This window comes from Aspergillus stella-maris (genome assembly GCF_047715825.1).
Source record: "Aspergillus stella-maris strain CBS 113639 unplaced genomic scaffold BDV14scaffold_2, whole genome shotgun sequence".
Lineage (NCBI taxonomy): Eukaryota > Fungi > Ascomycota > Eurotiomycetes > Eurotiales > Aspergillaceae > Aspergillus > Aspergillus stella-maris.
The window spans coordinates 918,474-940,124 of NW_027396796.1; the positions used below are offsets into that span (position 1 = coordinate 918,474).

Below are 21,651 nucleotides of genomic sequence, written 5' to 3' on the forward strand. Positions count from 1 at the left end.
GGGGGCTGCCTGTTGGACTTTGCCATCACCTTTACCATCGATCGTGGTCGAGAGCTCTGATGCGAGCAACGGTGATTCGCCGAGATAAGGCCTAATTTGACAGATTGCTCACATGAATCGCGCTGCAGCTGTCAAAAGATGATTGGCAGGGTTCCTGTTGGCCTGAACCCGATCCATGGCCGATGGAATCGCGACATCTGGGTCCGTGGGGTCTGGAATTAGGCGTGGTCTGGTTGTGTTGGAGAGAGAGAACGCGAGAGGAAAGGAAGCCGTTGGAGAGAAAGCACGTGCTTCCCTAGCAACCTTGCTCTCACCACACAACAACCCGAGGCCTCCCTGCTCCAACTCCCCTGTCGATATCACAGATTTGCTTCTTCCGTTTCATTGAAGACCCTGTAATAGCCAAGCGATGTCACCTTGGCCAATCCTTTTCGCACTCCAAGATAGGAAATCCCACACGAGACTCGCTGCCCATAATCCTCGTATCTACACTGAATCCTGGTTCCTTGGATCAGCCCACTCTACTATCAGCCATGAGGCACCGTCGAGAGAAGCTCAGATTGCCGAACCACGCGAACCTTGATCTGGAACCTCCCCCTTGGTGGCTGTGAACGCAACCCTGGCTATCTGCATGTGATTTGCCAAGATAACTGGGATACATATTATCCCAGACTATTGTCGCCTGGTCGGAGTACTCCGTCGAGCATCTCGCACCGATTGCGGTATTTTATTCCTTCACCCACTCTTGCGACCTTTATGAGCAAACGATAACATCATTTTGGTTATCCTTGCTCTAGAGTTACATAGGGCCTGGGAAGATCGCTGTCGAAGACTGGATTCCTATGTAACTTCACTAACATGAAACAGTCTTCAAGGAGATAGTCTCGAGTCGAGACAAGGAATTGTCGAACTGTTGTCGTCATTCATATTCAAAAGAACTTCTCCCGTCGCTATCTGCGCTTATTGTCTTCTAGAAGGAGGGAGTTTGGGAGCTAGCCTTCGATAACAGCCACCCTCCAGTTCACAATCATTCTAGCGCTGTTCTCGCTGCTGAATCGGTTTATCAGAACTCACTGCATACCAAACAGCACTATATGATTGTTGTGTCGTCTTTTACTGGCCCAAACTGACGGAAAATCCTTCCAGAGAATTCCAGGCCTTGATTCTTTTCATATCATGGGAAAGGCTTCGAAGAACCGAGGATATCTGGCGAGATAGTATCTTTCTGTGTCAAATCCACAAAGATGATGACTGGTGCACGGCCGCAAAGCATTTGAAGGGCGACTCCAACGTCAAGGGCATTGTGAAGTTGCTTCCTCGCACGCAATCCATTTACTGGGAAAGCAAAGGAACGCCGCATTTCATCAGCCTCAAACCGAGAACGTCGTCAAAACAGCCCCAACAACGCAACCCAGGCAGGAAAATCTGCCGCAAGCAGCCGCACGAAATGGATTCCCAACCACGTCTCTACATAATGCGTACTATCATTCTCCCCTTCCTTGCGTTCCTCGCTGGGCTTCATAATCCTCTCAGTGAGCCCCGACATGGTCGGCGCAAAGACGAAGTGTGCACATGTCCCGATCAACCCAGTCACATATAATTCTCGACTCCCCCTCTCATTGGTAATGGCTCTCACGACAGGGATCATGAGTATCGCGCTCACTGCCGAGATTGTCACCATAATGAGACCGACTAGCAGGTTTATATTCGTATCGAAGACGCGCCGGAACCACAGAGGTAGTAACGATTTAGAGTGTGGGCGCACAGACGGGTGCAGAAACGCAGAATAAAAGAGAGCTTCGCAGCCAGCGTATATGAGGGTCCCAGTGCTGGATATCAGCGGTGTGAGGAAGAGGAGCTTTTGTGGATTGTTGAGGAGGATAGATGCCATCGGGCTGAACTGAATTGCCCTTGCAAGAATCGAGGTAAGCTAAATCGAGATTAAACTAGTTCTCAGGTACCAGCAACTGTCGAACCCTTTGCGGAACCAAGTATGATTTTTGATATAGATCTGTGCTCCATAAGTCCTGTATATAACTCGACGATCGGAGAGATTGATTTCCCCACAGCCGAGATCATGCCATGCCGAGAGCCCAGCGGAGATTGTACCACCGTACGGTTCTAGTACCTAACACATGTGTAACCTATAGGATCCCGAGTACCAATGAAGTCGGAGGTGTCATATATATACTTGCATTGTATACCTAGGTAGAGCAGCTAGCTAGGAAGCAGGAACTGGCACAGTCGGACATGGGCCCGCGGCAGTCGCGCCTTCCCCAATGGAATAGGTCCTTAAGCAACATCGGGAAAGAACGACCGGGGTGTCAAGGAATCGGAAGGTACGTCCGGGTCGCGCCTTCCCAAGAGAAATCGGACTTCATTACGGAAGGAGCGATCGAGGTTGCTGTTCCTTCCTAATCTCGCGGCTATAGGGTCTGCGAGGCCCCGTGACTTAGGGCTCGGTTGCTAGTACGGTGTAGACCTCTTGAATGGACGGAGTATATGCAAACGCTTTTTTGCCAAGGGGAATAAGATCTAGATAGTGCCTAATCAGTTCCTCTGGGTAGGAACTAAGAACCATACGTGGTGACCTCCTAGTCAAGTCCAGTTTTTCGGGAGCTAAATTCGGTGCGGTGACCCGCAGATATTATATATTCAGCGTCGGGTATACGAACATCGAACTCATCGAACTGGAAGTTATGCTACAATAGGTTTCGAATAGCAAAATATGTAAAAAGGCCTCACATTCAAAGCGAGCTTCTGTTGTTACCGTCGAAATAAAAGAAAAAAAAAGCCCAGGGGTTAGTGGATAGAAGCAGAAAAAAAAACTAAAACTAAGTCAAAAAAGAAAGTTGGCGCTGCCCGGAATCGAACCGGGGTTATTAGTGCCACAAACTAAGGTCTTGACCACTGGACCACAGCACCTAATTGGTTGAAGTGAGCTGAATTGAATAACACTATATTCCGTAACATATGCTTGGAGGCTTTCTTACTTTGACGGCAAGTGTGATTCATGGATTGCTCACCTAGTATCAGTATATCTCGTTCCTCTCTTTAATACTCGGGGACGTCCTGACGGGTCTTCTGATGGATTCTAAGAGCTATCAATCTTAAACAACCTGTTTTTTGTGTACAGGGTATACACTGGCGCCCAGGATGGTGCTACTACGCCCCCTTCAGAATCAAATCCGCAGCCCGCTCAGCAACAGCATACACCAAACTCGTCAGATGGCCGCTTATCTGCGTTGGAAACACAGATGCATCGACAACCCTCACATTTATTGTCCCATACACAATTAGATCGCTATCGATCACGCCTCCCAACGTCCGTGGAAGCATCGCGGCTGTGCCGAGGAGGTGGTGGTTTGGTGTGACTGCACATACACGTTAGCCTAATTCTGTTCATGATTTATAGAATGAAAGTATAGGCAAGGACAGTAGTACTCACAAGAACCAGAAATCCACCCCTCCCACATCTCATCACCCGCATCATCAGGTAAATCCTCAAGACTCGGCGTAATTCTGCCCCCCACAACATCACCCACAGGAGCTGTCTCCCAGAATCCTTTCGTGATCTGCGCGATCCGTTGTTGTAGATCCAAGTCCCAGTCAATACTGAAGTAGTTGGGATTGATAGCGGGATATACGCCCATTTCGTTAGATGTAACATGAACGCTTCCGCGCGAGAAGGGGAGAAGGAGGAATAATGCTGAGCCCACGTTCGATCCAATACCTGTTGTGAGGATCTCGGCTATCGGGACAGCCTTGCTCTCATCAAACATGAGATCATGTTGAACTTGGTAGAGATGTCTGATTATATCCGCGGAAACAGCACCTCTCCACTCAGAGGAGGTCTTTTCAGCCCAGGAGTCAAGCTGCGAGAGTACCTCATCTGCAATTGCTTCTGTCTCTTCACCGAAGACATCATATGCCGTCAGATATGTCACGTAAGGTACCATTCCCGTGAAAGTTTCATTGAAGCCATCGGTAACATTATAACTCATGAAGGTATTCGGCTGGTCGAGGGCATTTTCGCCGACAGCGGGGAGGGCGATCTTCGTTTCGATGCCGAGAGGCTCTAGGATGCTGTAAGATTAAAATGTCAGCATGCCATTCAAGTGTCTGCTTTGGCGAAGAGGGACATGGTCAAAACGTACTCCGGATTCCCAACCCCCGAAAGCTCCAATATCCCCGGTGACCTCAAAGATCCAGCCGCAAGGATAACTTCTCTTTTTGCATAGAGTGTCTTCAATTCGTCATCTGGCGTGGTATATTCCACACCTTCTGCAACTGCTTTGTCCTCTTCATCATCATCACCCCAAACAATCCTCCCCGCCGCCCCCTGAATCAGCACAAGGTTCCCCCTTCCCTTAACGGGCTCATAGTAAGCCCTATTCGCATCCCACCTAATATTCTCATCCCGATCGAGCGTTTGAGGCCAGACAAAGAATCCCCTTAGATCTCCGCCATTAACATCTTCATTGAACTCCACTCCCAGATTCTTCCATGTCTCATTGACAAGTGAAGCAAAGGACCCATTATGCAAGCCGTACTGGTATGCAACATGTACGGGGCCGGTATACCCATGATAAGAAAGGTCTTTAGACGCACCCGCTGCAATCTGTGCTTCCGTCGGCGGCGTAAAATCTTCAGAGGAGAGATGATACGGCCAGAGACTATTCCAGTTCCAGCCTTCATTACCCAGTATTTCCCAAGCATCGAGTTGCGCTTTTGCGGGACGGATATATGTCATTCCTATCCATAGCATAATCAGCATCAACCATCCAATTTCTATAACCCCTGTTCAGGAGTGAATTTTGGCGTGAGTACCATTAATACAACTCGTCCCACCCCACGCCCTCCCAGAATGGTACTCTAATTCCCTGTTCCCTGCATACGTTTGCGCGGTCGTTGTGTATAGCCAGTCAACATGTGTATTTAGGGCGTTTGAGCCGCCGAAGCCTTCGACGGATGTGACATTCGGATTGGTGCTTTCGTCTTGGCCTGCTTCGATTATTGCGATGCGGAGGGAGGGGTTTGAGGAAAGCTTGTTGGCGAGGGTTAGGCCTGCTGTGCCGCCTCCTATTATTATGTAGTCGTAGGTTGTTGTTTCGTTGAGTGGCGGGGAGGCGAGAGATTGAGGGATGGATGTGAGAGTGCATAGTGTATATGCGAGGGCGACGAGGGATCGCATTGTCCAGATAATTGAGTTGTTAATTGTACTGAATGAGCAGTATGTGAGTTAGCGTTTTCAAAACACTGGAGCTTACTTATTAATTTGGGGATGTAAGGACTTCCCCGCATAAAAGCATGCTTATGCCGGGCGTAGTACCTGCGCGTCGAGGTTGCACTCAGCGCAGTATACAGACCAAATAAGTTAGCATAAGCAGCGCCATGACGTTGCTATACCTTGGCATTGCATGGCAGTAGGTGCCAGACAGGCATACAAATTACAGAAACAGGTATCCCTGCCTGATAAAGTTAAGTAACAAAAGAATACATTTTGATATATCAGCGACAGTTGCGTACTGTACAGGACACGCTTCAGCTTAGCTCAGCTTCACCCTCCTCGTCCCCAATCTATCTATTAAAATCACAGCAAGATCAAAAGTGGCATCAAATCGGCAGAGACGAACAAAGGAAAACGCATAACATATATTCTAGTTAGGCGCTTAGTAGGTGTTTCGGCTCATGTCCGACCGGATACGGTTGTAGTCGAGGATACCCTCGATGCTGCCGACGGCGCTCATGGCGATGTCCTGATCCCACAGCTTGCGGTTGGCAAACTCCATGACGTCCTTCTCGGTGATCTGTCCGATTGTGCGCTCGATGTCCTCGGGGGAGAGGCGGCGGCCGGTGGTGATGATCTGGCGACCAATGTCTTCGGCAACGGCGGTGGTACCGTCGAGAGAGAGGAGGATGGAGGCCTTGAGCTGAGCCTTGGCGCGCTCGACTTCGGCGGCGGTGACGTTGAAGGAGAGACGAGACCATTCGCGGAGGGCGAAGTGGATCAGGTCGTCAAGGCCGGTCATGTTCTCGGAGACGAGGTAAATACCCCAGAGACTAAACCACAGTTGTCAGAAAAATCCAATGCGAAATTCAAATAGTAGACCTACCCAGTGTCACTGTAGCTGGTGGAGAAGCTCATGAAGCTGTTGGCGAGGTTGTGGCGCTCAACGAAGGAGCTGAGCTTGCTGCCAAGGTAGGGGGAGTTGCCCATGGCACGGTCCCAGTTACCGACAATGGCTTGGGCGACGAGGGCAGTGAAGTAGTCATCGTCCTTCCAGCTGACACCCTCAACGGCAAGGGCGATGTGGGCAGTGGGGAGGGTGTCGTCACGGACACGGACCTCGGAACCGATGAAGTCGGGGACGCGCTTCTGCTCGGCGGTGAGGGCGGCAAGAGCGGAGGTAGGGGGCTTGCTGGGGAGAGAGCCGAAGTGCTGCTCAGCGAGCTTGACGAGCTCCTCGTGGGGGATACCACCAGCACCAACAAGGACCATGCGGTCAGCGGTGTAGTTGGTCTTGATGTACTCGGTTAGGTTGTCGCGGGAGATAGTCTGGATGTTCTCCTTGGGGCCGAGGATCGTGCGGCCGAGAGGCTGCTGCTGGTAAGCAGTAGCGTGGAGGTGGTCGAAAACGACCTCCTCGAGCTGCTTGTCAACCTCCTCCTGCTCACGGAGGATCACGTCACGCTCACGCTCAATGGCGGCAGGCTCGAGCTTGGAGTTTTGGAGGATATCGGCGAGGATATCGACAGCCTTGGGGACATCGTTGTTGAAGGACTTGGCGTAGTAGACGGTGTTTTCACGCTAGAGACAATTGTTAGTCGCGATGGTTCCGAACGTGTTTCTTTCATCATTCCGATGCGTACCGATGTGTAGGCGTTGAGGTGGGCGCCCATGTTCTCAATCTCGAGCTCCAATTGGTGCTGAGAGCGCTTGTTGGTACCCTAAAAGCTGTTAGACATTGTTTCAAGATCCGAATATCGAGGATACACACCTTGAAGGCAAGGTGCTCGAGGAAATGCGCGGTTCCGTTGGTCTTGTCAGTCTCTGCCCGGCTACCGGCATCGATCCAGACACCGACGGTTGAGGTCTGAGCCCATGGTGAGTGTTCCGTAGCGATCTATATCAAGTCAGAAAGATAATACGCGATGATAGATCGATCAATGCGGCCGATTCGTACCGTGAAGCCGTTGGAGAGGGTGGTGGACTGGGTGGTGGACGGGAGGGCGACGGGCGAGGCGAAGCCACGCTTGACGGTGTTGATGGCGGTGCGACTGCGCAGAGCCTGGTTAAGGTTGAGGGCCAAACGCCGGGAGGCCATTGTGAAGGTATAAGAGGGTGGTGTGGGGGAGGGAGGGAGAGGTAATGGGAGGATGATGAGGCTGGACGACCCTGGAGTTGCGAGGTTGAAGTTCGGGAGTCGTCAATTTGTTCTGCCAGCCAGCCAGCCAATCACATGACCCGCTTTTCCAACGACCGCTCCGACCTTTTCCTACATCATACAATGCCCAGCTAACTGCCAGCTTTATTGCATATTCTTATTGACATTCTATTCCTACTCCAACTTTCTAACTAATTACTTCCCAACTGACTAGCATACCTTATCACATTCTCCAAAATACTCATATCCTCCTTAAACCCCAACTTCAACGCCCTAGCCGGATCAAAGTGCGGACTCCAAGTCTGTACAATCCGATCAATATCCGCATCATACCTCTCCTCAACCAAATCCCTCTTCTCCCTTCCACCAACCTCCTCTAACGCATCCAACATCTCCTGCACACTAACCACAATTCCCGGCAAGTTCACACTCCTCGACGTCCCAAACGCCTCCCCCGGCACTGTCGCAGCATGGATCAAATTCCGCACAACCGTCCACGGCGAACAAACCCACATCTCAACGTCCCTGTTCACAGGAAGGACAGCCTTCTCCCCATTAAACGGCTCGCGGATGATTCCGCTCGCAAAACTACTAGCCGCCTGCGTAGGTTTGCCCGCGCGAACAGTAACAGTAGGCAGACGCACAGCGCGCCCATCAATGAACCCGCGGCGCGAATAGTCATTCAACAAAAGCTCGATCATGAGTTTCTGCGTCCCATACGAGGACTCAGGCACAGGCGCAAAATTCTCCTCATTAATGACGAAGCCCTTGGGCGCAAGGCCGTAGACTGCTAGACTGCTTGTAAAAACGACCTTCACGCCGGGCTGTACATCCTTCAGACGGTCTAGGATGTACCGCGTTGCATCGAGATTAACCTTCACGCCTAGATCGAAGTTTGCTTCGGCGCCGCTGGACATGATTCCGTGGAGCAGGTAGACTGTGTCGTAGCGGGTTGAGGAGGTGAATATCTTGTCGACTTCAGCTGGTGAGGTCAGGTCTGCTTGGATACATTTTGTGCGTGAGGCGTGCTCTGCTGCTGACTTGGGCACTGAGGGCGCTACGACGTCGGCTAGTGTTACTGTTGTTTCTGGGTTGCTGGCGAGGAGGGCAGAGGCGAGTTCCTGGCCGACGTAGCCGCCGGCACCGGTGATGATGATTGACATTCTGACGGGATGTATCAATCAAAAGTATAGTGGCAGAACAATATGAAGTGGACTGAGAAAGTTCAGGGCGATTGCAGCGAGCATCTCAAGGATTAAGTAGTATGGCCTTTGTATCCTGCGGGGCACCCCCAGGATTTATTCCCCCGCTCTGCGAGCACACTCCCATGCCCATCTTGATTTGACGCAGTGAATAAAGAGCTCTGATTAGCTGTCGTCTATGAGCATCGCCGCAACAATTCCGAAGGTGAAGTACGTCGGGGCATAGTCCGATTGCCGAGTGAGAGTGGTCGTACCAGAACCTGATGGAGGCACGGCGCAAGTCCGAGATGTCGACGGTTGATGAGCGATGTTACGTGACCAACGATCAACTAGCAACAATACAACTACGAATATGGAGAAAGAAATTGAAGTAAAAATGAATTAACTCCATGCATGTTTCACATGTCCAGAAACACATCTAGATTCCACGACATAGAACAAAAAAGCGGGACATTTCAAGAAGAATCGTAGCACACTCGACGCCAGGACAGAGCACAAGATTAAGACATGAGAAGAAATGAGAAAACACCGTGATAAGAAACAGAAACCTGCTTTGCTTTTAAGCTTTTTACGAAGAGCGGCTGTAGATACCGGAGACGATACAGTGGTCTCGCTCGAAAGGCTCCAGGGTCAACTGCTCCTTTGGCTTGATCTTCTCGTCTCTCATCTTCTGCACCTCACGGGCGAACACAACTTCGGGCTTAGCTGTGCTGTCGATACAGCTGGCCTTGACGGAAATGATGACACCACCGCCGGACTTGAGGAACATGTGGGCGTTCAGGCCGACAATACGGGCCTGGTCGGGCTGGGCAACGTCGGCGAAGATGACGTCGACCATGGGGACGAGCATACGGTAGCGCAGAGGGTGGCGGGCATCCTCGACGATGGGGATAACGTTGGTACGGTGAGTGGCCATGCCGATCAAGTCACGACCGGAACGGTGAGAGAACTCGACGGCGTAGACGTTTCCGGTAGGTCCGACGATATCAGCAACGTGAGAGACGGAGGTACCGCTGGCGGAACCAAGGTAGAGAACCTTGGAGCCAGGCTTCATGTAAATGTCGTCGAGACCACCAAGGATACCGGCAGCCAACTTGGAACGGAAGGGGTTCCAAACACGGTATTCGGTCTTGGTGACGGCACCATCCTCCGCGGCGGGACCCTCAACAGCAATGCGCTTCTCGCCGTAGACGGCCTCACCGGGGGTCAAGTTCTTGGTAACGAGCAAATCTTCCTTACCACCGCGGGCAACGAAGACACCGGCGTGACGGTGGGGTTCCTAGAGAAAATCAAGTCAACAAATGCTAGCCTGGCTCGACGGACGAAGAATCAACTCACAATGATGACCTTGGCACCACCCCTGGCACCGCCCTGAGCACCTCCACGGCCACCGCCGCGACCGCCACGGCCACCACGGCCACCGCGAGGAGCACCGCGACCACCACCACCGCGACCACGGGGAGCACCGCCGAAACCACCTGCACGTTGACGAAAGTAATTAGCGACTATTCTTCTAGGGACATTGACGGACAAGAGTGCCGGTAGCATCGCCTTCATAGCTCATGGCCCAAGGCTCACGCATCAATAGGCACGAGAGAGTTGCCAGAGCTAGAAACAGCATACAGACACCCCTCCAATATCCCAGTTGTAGCTCGGTCATGACAAACCTCGACCACCACCACGGCCACCACCACCACCACGGGGAGCACCACGACCACCGCCGCGACCGCCGAAGCCGCCGCCACCACGTCCTCTAGGAGGGCCACCGAAACCCATTGTAATATGTGATAAAGGGTTGTGTGAGTTTGTAGTTCGAAGAATCGACAGCCGGAGAAGAAGGCTGGATAGAGTCGACCGCAAGAGCTATGCTAATCGGAAAACGAGAGAGAGATCGGTGGGTGAATTAATTCGGATGAATTAATTCAAGAGGGCGACGACCGTTGAATGAACAGACGACGTTGAAGGTAGAAATTGTTTGTCGGGAATAAACCGTGGAGGCCGTACAGCTCGTCGTTGTTGCGATCGAGTTTTTTCGACAAACGCTGGGAATCTTTCGAAAATCTAACGGCGCTAGGGCGGATAAGGAATAGCGCGCTATAGCTTTGTGGATTTTGCACCACGTGACTTACAGACGAGGTCACATGATCTAACGGTAGCTCTTGCCTTATGCGAGCCGCTTCCATCGCACCTTCCTTCTGTACCGTCAATTCGTTCCTTCCTTGTAGGAAACATTGTTCTTTGGGAAGGTGTGATGGCCAGCTGTTATCAATGTGAAGGAACGTCCGAGCTTCTTCCATCGCTCTTTTCTTCCGAGCGAGGGGTACTACCCGAGCCTCCGGCGCACTGGGGTCCATACAGACTTCTCGGCGCTTAGTGAAACTATATACTAATATGCCCCGAAGATATGGCGCAAAGCACTTCACCGAAGGTGCATTGAAGCTTTGCTTGTCTCTATGATTGTGCTTTACTCAAAAGACATTCAGCCAAGCAAGCGCATTCATTACAGAAGGTATATACATATGAATCAAACACGGGCTTCCTCCACCCCAGCCATTGAAGGCTACCCAGTCTACCGCTCAAAGAAATAATAGTTCGCCGCGTACTGAACGGTAAACTCCTTGTCCATCCCCTCGCACGTCTTCGGCGACGCTCCACCAGCCGTATCAACACGGTAGACACTCGAGTAAGAACCGACAGTGCCATTCGTCCGCCCCAGGTAAAGCCACGTTACGGCGCCGTTCTCGCCTTGCAGAGCTGTTTCGGGTGCATTCATGTCTGCGTCCTTCTTGACTTTGGCGATACCGAGTTGTCGCGCGGGTGTGGTGTCCAGGTTAAAGACGGGCGTCTTGCCCTCGAAGAAGTGGTGGCCGATCAAGTTGAGGTTTGTGGGTGGGAGCGGGTCGGACTCTTTCATCGGCAGGCTCATGCGGTATGTGATTGCCGGCAAGAGCTCAATCATCTCAGGATAACTGGCAGCGAAGCAAGTGGCGTTGTAAAGGCGGGCGACAGCACCAACAGCCTCGGGCTCTGAGTCTGCGGTTGAGGTGGCACAGGTGTAGTTCTATTATTGGATGTTAGTTTTGTTTTTGTTTGGCCCCGTGGTTTGTTACCTGGGTACGGTAGAGAAGGGGTGGATGGGTTTGAAACTGACCTGAGTGCCACGCCCGAGCGCAACGTATAGTGGTTTTTGGCCCGTCGGGGCAGGAAGCCCCGAGGCGAACGAGGGAAGTGAGATTGAGGAGGCATCGCAGGAGTTGATGTTGTCGAAGTTGAGGCCGGACTCGCTGATGCGCTTGCTCACGCGGCCGAGGAACTCGGCCATGTCGTCTGAGAAGTCATAGAAGTTCTCGAAGATGGGGGCTGCGGCGGTGCAAGCCGCCAGGCAGCTGATGAGGAACAGGGCTGAACGCATTCCGGATGCTGATCAATCCAAAACTTTTCACGGCGAGGAGGGGAATAAGTAGCTCTCGCAACCTCGGTCCTAGCAGACGCCGAGTAGGTATAAAGAGTAGAGTGGAGTGGAGTGGAAGCCGTTAACAAAGGACAGTAGCGATGACCACCAGGGTATCACCTATCAAGCGAAATGTAGACAAAGGAAAGGAAGAGAAAACACAATCCAGCTAATAAGCAGGCAGACAGAAGAAGGCAGGATATGAAGAACAGAAGTGGCTGCAGAAAAGCACAGTGCAGGCTGGGGGAGTTATATAACCCAGAAGCGGTAGTGATGCCCTCGCATGCACGATGGCGGGTACAACCTCAACCATGCAGAACCCACAAGCCAGCAGACCAACAGGGATCTCCGGACAAATCTCTACCCGAAACTCCAAGTGTGGGATCTATAAACAGTGTCGAGTGAGAGAGCTCAGGAAAGCGCCCATGAGGAGCCAGCTCGATCCAGCTCTGCGATTGGACCCGCTATGCGCTGACAAGCAAACACGAGCGCGATCCTTCAGCTTGCCCTAAAGAGGAGAGCCAGCAGGGGGGTTGGGGCCTGGCGTTGGTAACTGCATGCCCATGGCCAGCCACCTTTGGCATCTGATTGGATAGCTCTATTTGGCTTCTGCAGCTGAAGAAAACGCTCATTCGTCCGCTCTTCCCCGGGATCTAATAATACCCTTGGTCGGCGCTTACAGATCGCCCTAGGAGGTCTTAGCTGCAGATGGGAGATTGCCCTCTGCCTTATTGTCCCTAGCGACAGATTCGATGCTGCAGAAAGCTTGCCGCTTGGCAGATTGCACCCAATAACAGCCCTATTTTTGGCCGGCGTCAAGCCCGTCAAGAATGTTCTCTCGATAGATCCAGATCCAGACTTCTCCACACCGGCGCTTTCAACAATATACCTACCACCAAGTTACCAGCCCACTACAATCGGACTCGGACAGCGACCCGGATCGTCTAACCAGATCAACTGTAGCGCATGGCAGGACCAATCACGATATCTCCAATGCGGCCGAAGCGCCCGTGTCCTTGTATTCGAAGGCTGGAATCCTGGAAGATGGGTGACTTGCAGGCGCCGTGTTTCAGTGTGGTCCGTTCGCGAGAAAACGACAGGCTACGAAGCTGTTATTTTGTTTTCTCGTGTAACCCTCTTTGCCATGCGGTATGCAGGTACCCTAACTCAAAGGGGGAGGAGGGTGGTGGGATTATTTGATGACGGTTGAATGTAAATACTTGGTCTGTGTCAGGGATCGTGCAAAGGCTTGTGTTGAGATTGAGGCCTGTGCAGAATTGGATTAGCGAACTTATGCGCTTGGACTTATATTGCCGGGCTCTGGATATTATCTGGGAGCAAAGTTTGTATAACAAGTGGTATGATTCTAGTGCAGACTATATAAGCACATCCGATATCTTCCATCCTCACAAACTTATGCTAGAACTTTGCTTCTTTTCAATAAGGTATATTCTACGGAGTACCGTTGTCAGGATTATTCTTGTCCTACCTTCAACCACGAGAGAACATGTCATGCGCATTCTCCGAATTCCAGGATATGTCTCCCTCCTCTTCAGGTGACACCCGCCCGCGAAACAATACACAGAACAGACATTTTTCAGAGTCTATACTCCACACAGAAATAGTATCAGAGTCCGAAAGTGTGCCTCATGACCCTGTCAGTGCCATGCGAGTCAGTCCAGGATTCCAGGTACACTATAATCCTCCCAGAAGTTATAGGTGCAAGGTGAGACCAAGTCGGCGCCTACAATACCTATATTCAGCACGGCATCCGAGTTCCGAGGAGATAAGGCCCGGGTATGTACTTTGTACTTTGTACACGGTTTGGTGCCTATATTAAGGGACCGTGCTATTGGCATCTTTCACTGGCTGCTTCTCTGCAGAAGTTATCTCTCTAAGCGCTGATATATTTATATGCGACTCGGCGCTACCATATGCGGGTGTTGTTGCAGTGGGCTTGGACGATGTTAACAATGCGGTTGTCGGCGGCTAGAGTAGGCAGATTATTTCAGGAAGTGGCTAATCGAATGAGGAGGATCGAGGATGAGGTGGTACTGGTATCTGTAGCCTGAGCTCATAATGCATGCACGTGTGGGGCGCACCCACGGTTCATTGATAGTTTGATATATTACACCTGGAGCGACTGAGACGCCTGCAGAAACTATTACTGAAGAGGTGATCATGATGCCAAAAGAGCGTCAACCGAAACCGGGACATACTCTGTATATACACTAGGCTAATCATATTGCTAGAACAGAAGAAAGATACCCAGTAGCCGAACGCCTATGATGTACTGTACATCCATTCCTTCGGGAGACCCTGAACAAGAAAGGAGAATGCAACTCGGGGAAATTATCCTGCATGGTCGAATCCCACCTGCTGCCAGTCGTCGCCGTCTAATTGTCCGCTACCATAGCTATTACTGCTTCCGGTTGCTCCATTCATTGCTGCCCCCGCTGTAGCGCCAAGGGTTGCTGCGCTGTGTTTCTCAATCTCTAATGTACTCATCATGTACAACATGACGAAGAGAAGAAGATGCAGAGCGAAACAGTACCCTGCGAACAGGTTTCGGCTAGTTCTGTTTGCGAGAATTATCCGTGTTAAAGAGAAGACAATACGCTCGGGCAAGCTCATTCGCTTGTAGGCACGAGTCGATTCGCGCCCACGGAAGGCAGCGAATGGTGATATTTGGGCTTCATAGGCTGACTGGTAGCGATCGACGGACAAGCCGGAGGGGGTATCAGCCGAAGCATGAATGGCGGATGCACTAGGTCTGTTGGCGTAAGAGGATGCGGAGGTTGATGCCCCTTGGCCTCGGCTGTATGTTGAAACATATCTCGTCTTTTCGTACAGGTTGAGGTTGTCTTTCTGCAGGGATGCGATCTCTTGTCTCAGGGACTTCACCGTGCTGTACAGCTTCGACAACTCCTCCTCCAACTCCGAATTCTTCTTTTTGAAACGATCGCGCTGGGCTTGGATCATGGGCAAGAGGCCCGAGCCTCCCCCTACCGGCTCGCCAGCACGGATGGCATCCATCGTGTTGTTCGACATGGCTGATTGGTCGAAGCCAGAGATAATGGATGATGTCGGAGAGACATTTCCTCTTCGTGCGGAGTGGGGATACTTTGAAGTATAGGTGCCGGCCACAGACATTGCTGAGGATGGGAAAGCATTTGCCGCCTCCTGCTGTAACCGGAGAAGATCATTTTCGAGTGTAGTAGAGAGGTTTTGAGACTTCTCGAGTTCCTCCTTTGTGGTGGAAATGTCTGTACGGAGAATTTCGAGCTGACCCTGCAAGTCACGATGCGAGACGCGCAAAACGGTAAGCTCATCGGTGAGCTTCTTGTTTCGTGCCAGCAATAATTGTTCCAACGAGCTGTTCTTTCCACCCTCTTTAGCCTTATCGGCAGTGCCATTGGTGCCAACCGCATCCGTGAGGTCCCCACCCTCTTCATCGTCGCCTGCTGAGAATTCAATAGACTAAGGTGGTCAGTTTCAACATCAGAAGGCCATAAACGAACCAGCGCTTACTTTGATCATCTCCAGCTCGCGACGAATGTCTTCGTAGTCAGCCACCTTGTCCAGCCGTGTCTCGAGTTCTTCCTTCTCGGCGGCAATTTTGCTGCACAGTCGTTCCGATTGTGTGACCTTGGCCTCCAAAGTATGCCTTTCAGAATCTCGATCGAACCGGGCGGCATCCAGTTTGCGCAATAGCGACGAGTTCTCAGACTGGATACGGAGATAAGCCGGGTCATCGTCAATGGAGGTCTGCTCTTCCTTCGAATGAGACACAGCTTGAGCCAGCTCAAGCCTCAGTTGCTCGTTTCGTCCCTCCATCTCCGCCAGTCTCAAGCTAGTCTTCTCTAGCTCACTAGATACCAATTCCAACTCTGCAGCCGAGGCACCGTGCTGAGGCTGGTTGGCGCCCTCATCGCTCTGACCCAGGCGCTGCGAAACCTCGTAGCTCGCCTTCAAGTCCTTGATCAAACGTTCCTGGTTCTCAACTTTCTCTTCCAAACTCTTCTCCTTCGCGGTCCAGTTGTTTGTCTTCTCTGTCAAAACTGCCGACCATGATGACTCAATCTCCTTAATCTTGGTGTCCTGGTTTTCTTCCATTTTCTTCCTGGCGGCCCGCTCCTCCTGAAGGCGTTTCTCTGTTTCCTCCAGCTGGGACGTAAGGCTGGTGACAGAGCCTTGCAGTTGATCGCGCTCAGAAGTCAACTTGGGAACTGTTTCTTCGGCAAGAACGAGCGAATCAATCGAGGTCTCGAGTAGGGGGTACGGATCGGGCGCTTCGGACAGAGAAGAGTATAGCTGTAAGAATGCGGACGATGAGGACTTTCCTTGGTTCGTTAAGAGATCGATGAATCCTTGATATGCTATTCGAGCATGTTAGCAAGGGCTCCTGGAGAAAACGTGGGGTAGTCCGACCTTTCAGAAGACCCTTGTACTCCCCTAACTTGGATGTATCATCGAGCTTCCGAAAGTCCTTCGTCTTCTGCGCAAGATCCTTCCTCTGTACCAGAGCATCTCTTTGTTCGGCCACGATATCGGAAGCGGTGCTGTCTAATTTCGCGAGAGTACTCGATAAGTTGATGCCTGCGGAGGACCGGAGTTAGTATGGTTATGCGAAGGTTTTGCGAAGTTGACCGTACCCCTCCATGCCGCAATAGCCTGCTGGAACTTGTTGGCTCCTTCCGGCAGTGGTGCACCGGACCCTGATTCGGCAGCCTTTGCATCTTGGTTGTCGGTCTGGGGAATTATGCCCTCCGTGATCGCGAAAGAGTCCATGTTGTTCTTTTCGATCTCGACCTCTTTCTACTTTCAGCAATGCGTAAATAAAATATATTAGAAGGTAGAAAGCGGGGGCTCTATCAAGAGCTGCACCCGTCCTTGTCGCTATCACAAAAAACAAAAAAGAATTGAAGATGAGGAGAAGTGGTTGTGAGGCTCGGTATCGCGATGCGGAGGAGCCCAGACACCCTGAGCGGGCCGACAGTATTTCCGGACGCGTAAGCTGGAGTGACCCTCGGTTTCAATTTCGCAGGATATTATGAAAATGTAGAAATGATGTTGATCAACTAGTAGAAGAGCCCTCGCATCAAGGCGACTGGCATACAATTTTTCTCTTGTTTTGGGAAGAGGAGAGGATTGAGGGGTGGAAGTACTGATCCGTGCTGGAGCGATCTACCGGAGTATGGGTGGGTAAACACGGACTATGACGCCGATTAGTTTCACACCTAGATTGGCTTCATGTACTTAAGCCCTTGGACATGAGTGAAATAATGAGAATTATATCACCAGCATCAATGCCTTCCTTACTTCCGTGTATGCAATTGTGTAGAGTGCTGCTGCCTGCAATGTACCTGAATTGTTGATGGCTCCACCTGAGTCAGCAAGGCTTAACTCCCCAGTTCTGATCCACTCCGACGCAGCGTCAATCGTCCGCATTCACTCGGAGCTCTCTAGCTTTGCTTCTTGGACGCCATCGAGCTGGTCTCAACATGGCGGATGAGGAGGGCATCGGTTCGCGCAAGAGGCGCAAGATTGGCCCTCCCAAGGCTGCCCCATACATATTCAAACCGCTCTTTGATCAGGTACCTGTGGCCGCCGATGATGCGGAGGGCGATGTACATATCACCTGCGTGGAGTACTGGAGTGAGTGACGTTGAATCTAAAACAGCGCAAGGGACTAACATAGAACTTCCATCATTTAGACGACAACTTGTATATCGGTACCTCCGCCGCCGAGATTCTGCATTTCGTTTGCCTCCCATCTGACCCCTCCGACGACTCAACCGAACCTACTTTCATCTTAGCCTCGAGACTACCAATTCCATTTTCTCAAAAGTCATTGCCGTCGGTACAGTCGGGTATTCAGCAGATACTAGTACTTCCAAGCGCAAACAAGGCGTGCGTTCTGTGCAATGGAACGGCTACGTTCTATATGCTGCCGGAGCTCAGCCCGGCCTTCGGCGACAATACCAAGGTCAACAACTGTCGTTGGATTGGTGGCTTGGATTTGAACCTGGGACCTGAAGAAACCGAGAATCCCGTGGTTATGATTTCGACACATTCCCGACTTATGCTGGTTAAGATTGGCGATGCAGCTCGCATGGTGAGGAGCATTGAGTTTCCAGGCTGTTTGACAGCGTCGCGGAGAGGCATCATATCTTGTGTCGCAGACAAACGGAACTACTCGCTACTTGACGTTGAACATCAGCAAAAGATCCCGCTTTTCCCAATGTCCTTTGCCGATGAGATGCTTGACTCCGGCCAAATCGAAGATATGCCGGACCCCTCTGGCCTCCGGTCCCCACACTCAGCGCTCAGTGGCTCGCCTGGTCCTGAAACTCCAGGTCACGGTCGTAGCTCTAGTTTGAACACACTCGCAGGGATGTTACAGCCTACAGTACCTCCAAGGTCTTCTTCTAAAGATAGGTCAAGATCCTTAACGCCGGAACCGTCAGAGTCAGGGACACCAAGGAGGTCTATATCAAGGGAGCGTGGTAGAGAGACCTCTCCAAAGCCTTCACAGGAAACTTCCGAAGCATCCTCACAGGAGGCGCAGCCCGCACCTTTAGAGGACCCGAAACCGCTTCCACCGCTGCCAAAGCCGCCTGCCGAACTCAAACCCCACATTTTATCTCCAACTTCGTCAGAGTTCTTACTCGTCAGAGGCTCGGATGAATCTGAACCTGGAGTTGGCATGTTTGTCAATGTTGATGGTGACGTTGTTCGCGGCACAATTACCTTCCATCGATATCCTAAATCCATCGTAATCGACAAGGGCGACGAGACAAATATGATCCAGTCGCCGGAAGATACCAAAGATGAGCTTATAATTGCGGTCCTGGAATTCAAAGAAGATGGCCATATACGGACATTCTTGGAAGTGCAGCCATGGGATATGGACCCAGCGGAGGCGGAAGATCATAAGAACTGGGTGGAGATACCCTCAATGGAAGACGACCAGTCAAAGCAAGTTGGCATCAGCCACACACTCAGTCCGACCGAGTTAGAGGTTCAAGATTTAGGAAAGTTGTTGCGAATGGTTCGCCTAAAGACCCCGGCCCTGTCGTCGTATGCACCGGCGGTAGACCCGAGAACCCAGGCTTCAATCGAACAGCTGCAAAAAGAAAAGGAACTATTCGAGCCCCAAGAACTGGCCGAGGGGGACGAAACCAAGAAAGTCTCCTGGGAAGCTCAGCGCAATGCGGAAGAAGCAAAGATAGCACAAGCGATGGGAAAAACGCGGAGTAGCCTCGTCATGTGGGCGGGAAACCGAATATGGCGCATTGTGCGGAGTCCATTGACCACGCAGCTTAACCAAGCCCTGCAGGACGCCAAATCTGGAGACACCCTTGATAGAAGGACCATTTGGGGCATAATTGAGACGGTTCAACAAACGGAGCCACGGTCAGAATCCGAGTTCCTTGGCCTCAATTTCCTGAAGCAGAAGGCTAGTCTTCTTCTCCTGGGTGACCTTCTTATGGACCCAAAGGCTAGGAACCCTCAAATCATCGATACAACAGAAAAGGCGCTCATTGTCGGAGACTTGGACCCTCGGATAGCCATGATCTTGATTCCTCTTTTACGCACCGAGACCCTACAAGGTCCTCAGGGGCTGTGGGTTCACGCAGGGCTAGCAGAAGTAGCAGAAGGCTATCTGCAACAAATCGACAAAGCGGAGTCGCTCTTGAGCCCTGCTGATGCTGGAGTCCTAGACATGATGAAACGGTTCCTGCTTTCATGGCAGCAGAAGCGGGGGTATGGCAGCATCACGGACGAGACATACGTCTTCGATAGCGTGGATGCGGCTCTTCTCCGTCTTCTGCTCGCTCAGTCTTCCAGCATGACGAAGGAGCAGGCTGGGGACTTAGGGCTACGAACTGAGCTTAACAAGCTAGTCGACAATTGGAAGGGCAACTTCGATCATGCCGTGGCGCTACTCGAGAGTTACAAAAGGCTTTATGTTTTGAGCCGCTTGTACCAGAGCAGGAAAATGTCAGGAAATGTTCTGAAGACCTGGCGGAGAATCATTGAAGGTGAGGAAGACGCGGGCGGCGAGATGATCCCGGCCGGAATTGAAGTGCAGATGCGACGGTACTTGGTCAAGATCAAGGACGTGCAGCTTGTTGAAGAATACGGCTCCTGGCTAGCTCAGCAAAACCCCCAGCTTGGTATTCAAGTGTTTGCAGACAACTCAAGTCGAGTTATACTGGACCCATCAGAGGTTGTCACCTTGCTCAAAGAGCGTGCTCCCAATGCTGTACAGGAGTATCTAGAGCACCTCGTGTTCTCTAAAAACGTAAGATTATCTCACTCTCCACGCAGAATGATGCTGACTTGGTCACAGTACGCTCAATATGCCGACGACCTGCTACAATACTACCTTGATACCGTCCTGTCAGTGTTGGAAAGCTCACCCGAAGCTCGAACCTCCTTATCCGACTCATACTCCACCTACCGTGCCCTCCAACCCCCTAAGCCTACTTACATGAACTTCATCACGGAGAATCTCCCCTCCAACCCGTGGTGGCAGTCACGCATGCGTCTCCTTCAGTTGCTTGGGGGAGGCAACACTACTCAATTCACATCCAGCCCGACGCCGACGCTCAACTACTCCATTCCAGCTGTTCTCGCTCGCATTGAGCCCTTCCAGAATGAGCTGGTTTCTGAATCCATCATTCTTGATGGACTGCAAGGCCGCCACCGAGAGGCCCTCCGTCTCCTGACCCATGGTCTAGGCGACTACGACGCTGCCACACGGTACTGTCTCTTCGGTGGCCCTCGAAGCACAAGCTCCACTGGCGCGCCTCTGGAATTCGCCGACAAGGCCCGGCAGTCTGAACTCTTCAAATATCTCCTGGACGAATTCCTGCAGATTAAAGATCTTTCAGAGCGCATAGAACGCACAAGCGATCTACTCGGACGGTTTCCCGCTTGGTTCGAAGTTCGCGAAGTCCTCGACATCATCCCCGATGACTGGAGTGTAGAGATTCTCAGCAGCTTCCTGGAACATGTATTCCGAGTGCTGGTGTCTGAATCTCGAGAGGTGAAGATCGAACGGGCGCTCTCAGCAGGCCAGAACCTGCGGGTGGCAGCGGACTACATCTCTGGTATGGAGAAGGTCGGCGGCTGGCTTGAGAATGAAGAAGGGTTGAAGCAGTTGCGGGGACACGCGCAGATCGTCGCTGGGCGAGAGGCGGAGAGTGATTTTGGAGATATGGTCGAGGCAGGGGACTCATGATCCGCCCAGAAACGTATGACCTTGCATATCGTGGCGTTGAGGATCCTTGTGGTCGGTTAAATCCTCAACCGTGGAAATGTGGGGTGTGGGCGTGCGGAATGATTCCTCACTGTGGACGTAGAAGCTTAATTGACTGTATATAACGACACCACGAAGACATTGCATGTATAATCCATATACCACTCGTTTTATGATTGTAATTGCAGCTTCTGAATGGCATGATCAACTATAGCTCCCTTCTGTATACTAGAATCAAGCAATAAAGCAATAAAGCAATTCGGGGGAATTCCGGGCATACCCCAAACCAGCCAATCAGAACACACATAACCACTGCTTATTGATCATTATACAACACCT

At 51.5% G+C, this 21,651-nt stretch overlaps 7 protein-coding genes and 1 non-coding gene across 8 annotated transcripts; 1 reads left to right on the forward strand and 7 right to left on the reverse strand.

The window, feature by feature from the left end:
- Window positions 1–1,043: 1,043 nt before the first annotated feature.
- Window positions 1,044–2,082, reverse strand: BDV14DRAFT_163463 (uncharacterized protein). The gene has a single exon (XM_073767046.1). The coding sequence runs from the start codon at window positions 1,889–1,891 to the stop codon at window positions 1,388–1,390; it is 504 nt and encodes a 167-aa protein (XP_073633509.1). The 5' UTR covers window positions 1,892–2,082; the 3' UTR covers window positions 1,044–1,387.
- A 771-nt stretch (window positions 2,083–2,853) lies between these two features.
- On the reverse strand, window positions 2,854–2,925 carry BDV14DRAFT_t10. The gene has a single exon. It is a non-coding gene; the product is annotated as a tRNA-His (tRNA).
- Window positions 2,926–3,109: 184 nt separating this feature from the next.
- Window positions 3,110–5,463, reverse strand: BDV14DRAFT_208220 (GMC family oxidoreductase). The gene is made up of 4 exons (XM_073775343.1): window positions 4,831–5,463; window positions 4,158–4,755; window positions 3,449–4,086; window positions 3,110–3,374 (listed from the first exon to the last, which is right to left on the reverse strand). The coding sequence occupies exons 1-4, from the start codon at window positions 5,192–5,194 to the stop codon at window positions 3,166–3,168; spliced, it is 1,809 nt and encodes a 602-aa protein (XP_073633510.1). The 5' UTR covers window positions 5,195–5,463; the 3' UTR covers window positions 3,110–3,165.
- Window positions 5,464–5,672: 209 nt separating this feature from the next.
- BDV14DRAFT_186828 (bifunctional SDR family oxidoreductase/M16 family metallopeptidase) lies at window positions 5,673–8,551 on the reverse strand (the record flags this gene model as incomplete). The annotated part of the gene is made up of 6 exons (XM_073770873.1): window positions 5,673–6,063; window positions 6,117–6,811; window positions 6,874–6,951; window positions 7,002–7,127; window positions 7,188–7,389; window positions 7,608–8,551. 6 exons carry the CDS (start codon window positions 8,549–8,551, stop codon window positions 5,673–5,675), a joined length of 2,436 nt encoding a protein of 811 aa, XP_073633511.1.
- Window positions 8,552–8,941: 390 nt separating this feature from the next.
- Window positions 8,942–10,445, reverse strand: BDV14DRAFT_45230 (rRNA 2'-O-methyltransferase fibrillarin family protein). Its single transcript, XM_073776800.1, has 3 exons — window positions 10,258–10,445; window positions 9,929–10,068; window positions 8,942–9,869 (listed from the first exon to the last, which is right to left on the reverse strand). The coding sequence occupies exons 1-3, from the start codon at window positions 10,364–10,366 to the stop codon at window positions 9,159–9,161; spliced, it is 960 nt and encodes a 319-aa protein (XP_073633512.1). The 5' UTR covers window positions 10,367–10,445; the 3' UTR covers window positions 8,942–9,158.
- A 547-nt stretch (window positions 10,446–10,992) lies between these two features.
- On the reverse strand, window positions 10,993–12,106 carry BDV14DRAFT_45228 (uncharacterized protein). Its single transcript, XM_073776799.1, has 2 exons — window positions 11,742–12,106; window positions 10,993–11,651 (listed from the first exon to the last, which is right to left on the reverse strand). Exons 1-2 carry the CDS (start codon window positions 12,000–12,002, stop codon window positions 11,160–11,162), a joined length of 753 nt encoding a protein of 250 aa, XP_073633513.1. The 5' UTR covers window positions 12,003–12,106; the 3' UTR covers window positions 10,993–11,159.
- Window positions 12,107–14,393: 2,287 nt separating this feature from the next.
- BDV14DRAFT_195238 (CCAAT displacement transcription factor COY1) lies at window positions 14,394–16,832 on the reverse strand (the record flags this gene model as incomplete). Its single annotated transcript, XM_073772133.1, has 4 exons — window positions 14,394–15,521; window positions 15,573–16,420; window positions 16,473–16,640; window positions 16,697–16,832. The coding sequence occupies 4 exons, from the start codon at window positions 16,830–16,832 to the stop codon at window positions 14,394–14,396; spliced, it is 2,280 nt and encodes a 759-aa protein (XP_073633514.1).
- A 652-nt stretch (window positions 16,833–17,484) lies between these two features.
- Window positions 17,485–21,552, forward strand: BDV14DRAFT_45269 (putative TGF beta receptor associated protein 1). The gene is made up of 3 exons (XM_073776801.1): window positions 17,485–17,699; window positions 17,759–20,352; window positions 20,401–21,552. The coding sequence occupies exons 1-3, from the start codon at window positions 17,546–17,548 to the stop codon at window positions 21,292–21,294; spliced, it is 3,642 nt and encodes a 1,213-aa protein (XP_073633515.1). The 5' UTR covers window positions 17,485–17,545; the 3' UTR covers window positions 21,295–21,552.
- Window positions 21,553–21,651: the final 99 nt, after the last annotated feature.

Coding starts and splice junctions, on each gene's coding strand:
- BDV14DRAFT_45230 (XM_073776800.1), bottom strand. CDS start 10,366: ATGGGTTTCGGTGGCCCTCCTAGAGGACGTGGTGGCGGCGGCTTCGGC. Junction 10,069..10,257: donor TGGCCGTGGTGGTGGTCGAG/GTTTGTCATGAC, acceptor GTCAACGTGCAG/GTGGTTTCGGCGGTGCTCCC. Junction 9,870..9,928: donor GTGGTGCCAAGGTCATCATT/GTGAGTTGATTC, acceptor GATTTTCTCTAG/GAACCCCACCGTCACGCCGG.
- BDV14DRAFT_163463 (XM_073767046.1), bottom strand. CDS start 1,891: ATGGCATCTATCCTCCTCAACAATCCACAAAAGCTCCTCTTCCTCACA.
- BDV14DRAFT_45228 (XM_073776799.1), bottom strand. CDS start 12,002: ATGCGTTCAGCCCTGTTCCTCATCAGCTGCCTGGCGGCTTGCACCGCC. Junction 11,652..11,741: donor CGCTCGGGCGTGGCACTCAG/GTCAGTTTCAAA, acceptor ATCCAATAATAG/AACTACACCTGTGCCACCTC.
- BDV14DRAFT_45269 (XM_073776801.1), top strand. CDS start 17,546: ATGGCGGATGAGGAGGGCATCGGTTCGCGCAAGAGGCGCAAGATTGGC. Junction 17,700..17,758: donor CACCTGCGTGGAGTACTGGA/GTGAGTGACGTT, acceptor TCCATCATTTAG/ACGACAACTTGTATATCGGT. Junction 20,353..20,400: donor ACCTCGTGTTCTCTAAAAAC/GTAAGATTATCT, acceptor ACTTGGTCACAG/TACGCTCAATATGCCGACGA.
- BDV14DRAFT_208220 (XM_073775343.1), bottom strand. CDS start 5,194: ATGCGATCCCTCGTCGCCCTCGCATATACACTATGCACTCTCACATCC. Junction 4,756..4,830: donor TGGGACGAGTTGTATTAATG/GTACTCACGCCA, acceptor TGCTATGGATAG/GAATGACATATATCCGTCCC. Junction 4,087..4,157: donor TCGGGGGTTGGGAATCCGGA/GTACGTTTTGAC, acceptor TTAATCTTACAG/CATCCTAGAGCCTCTCGGCA.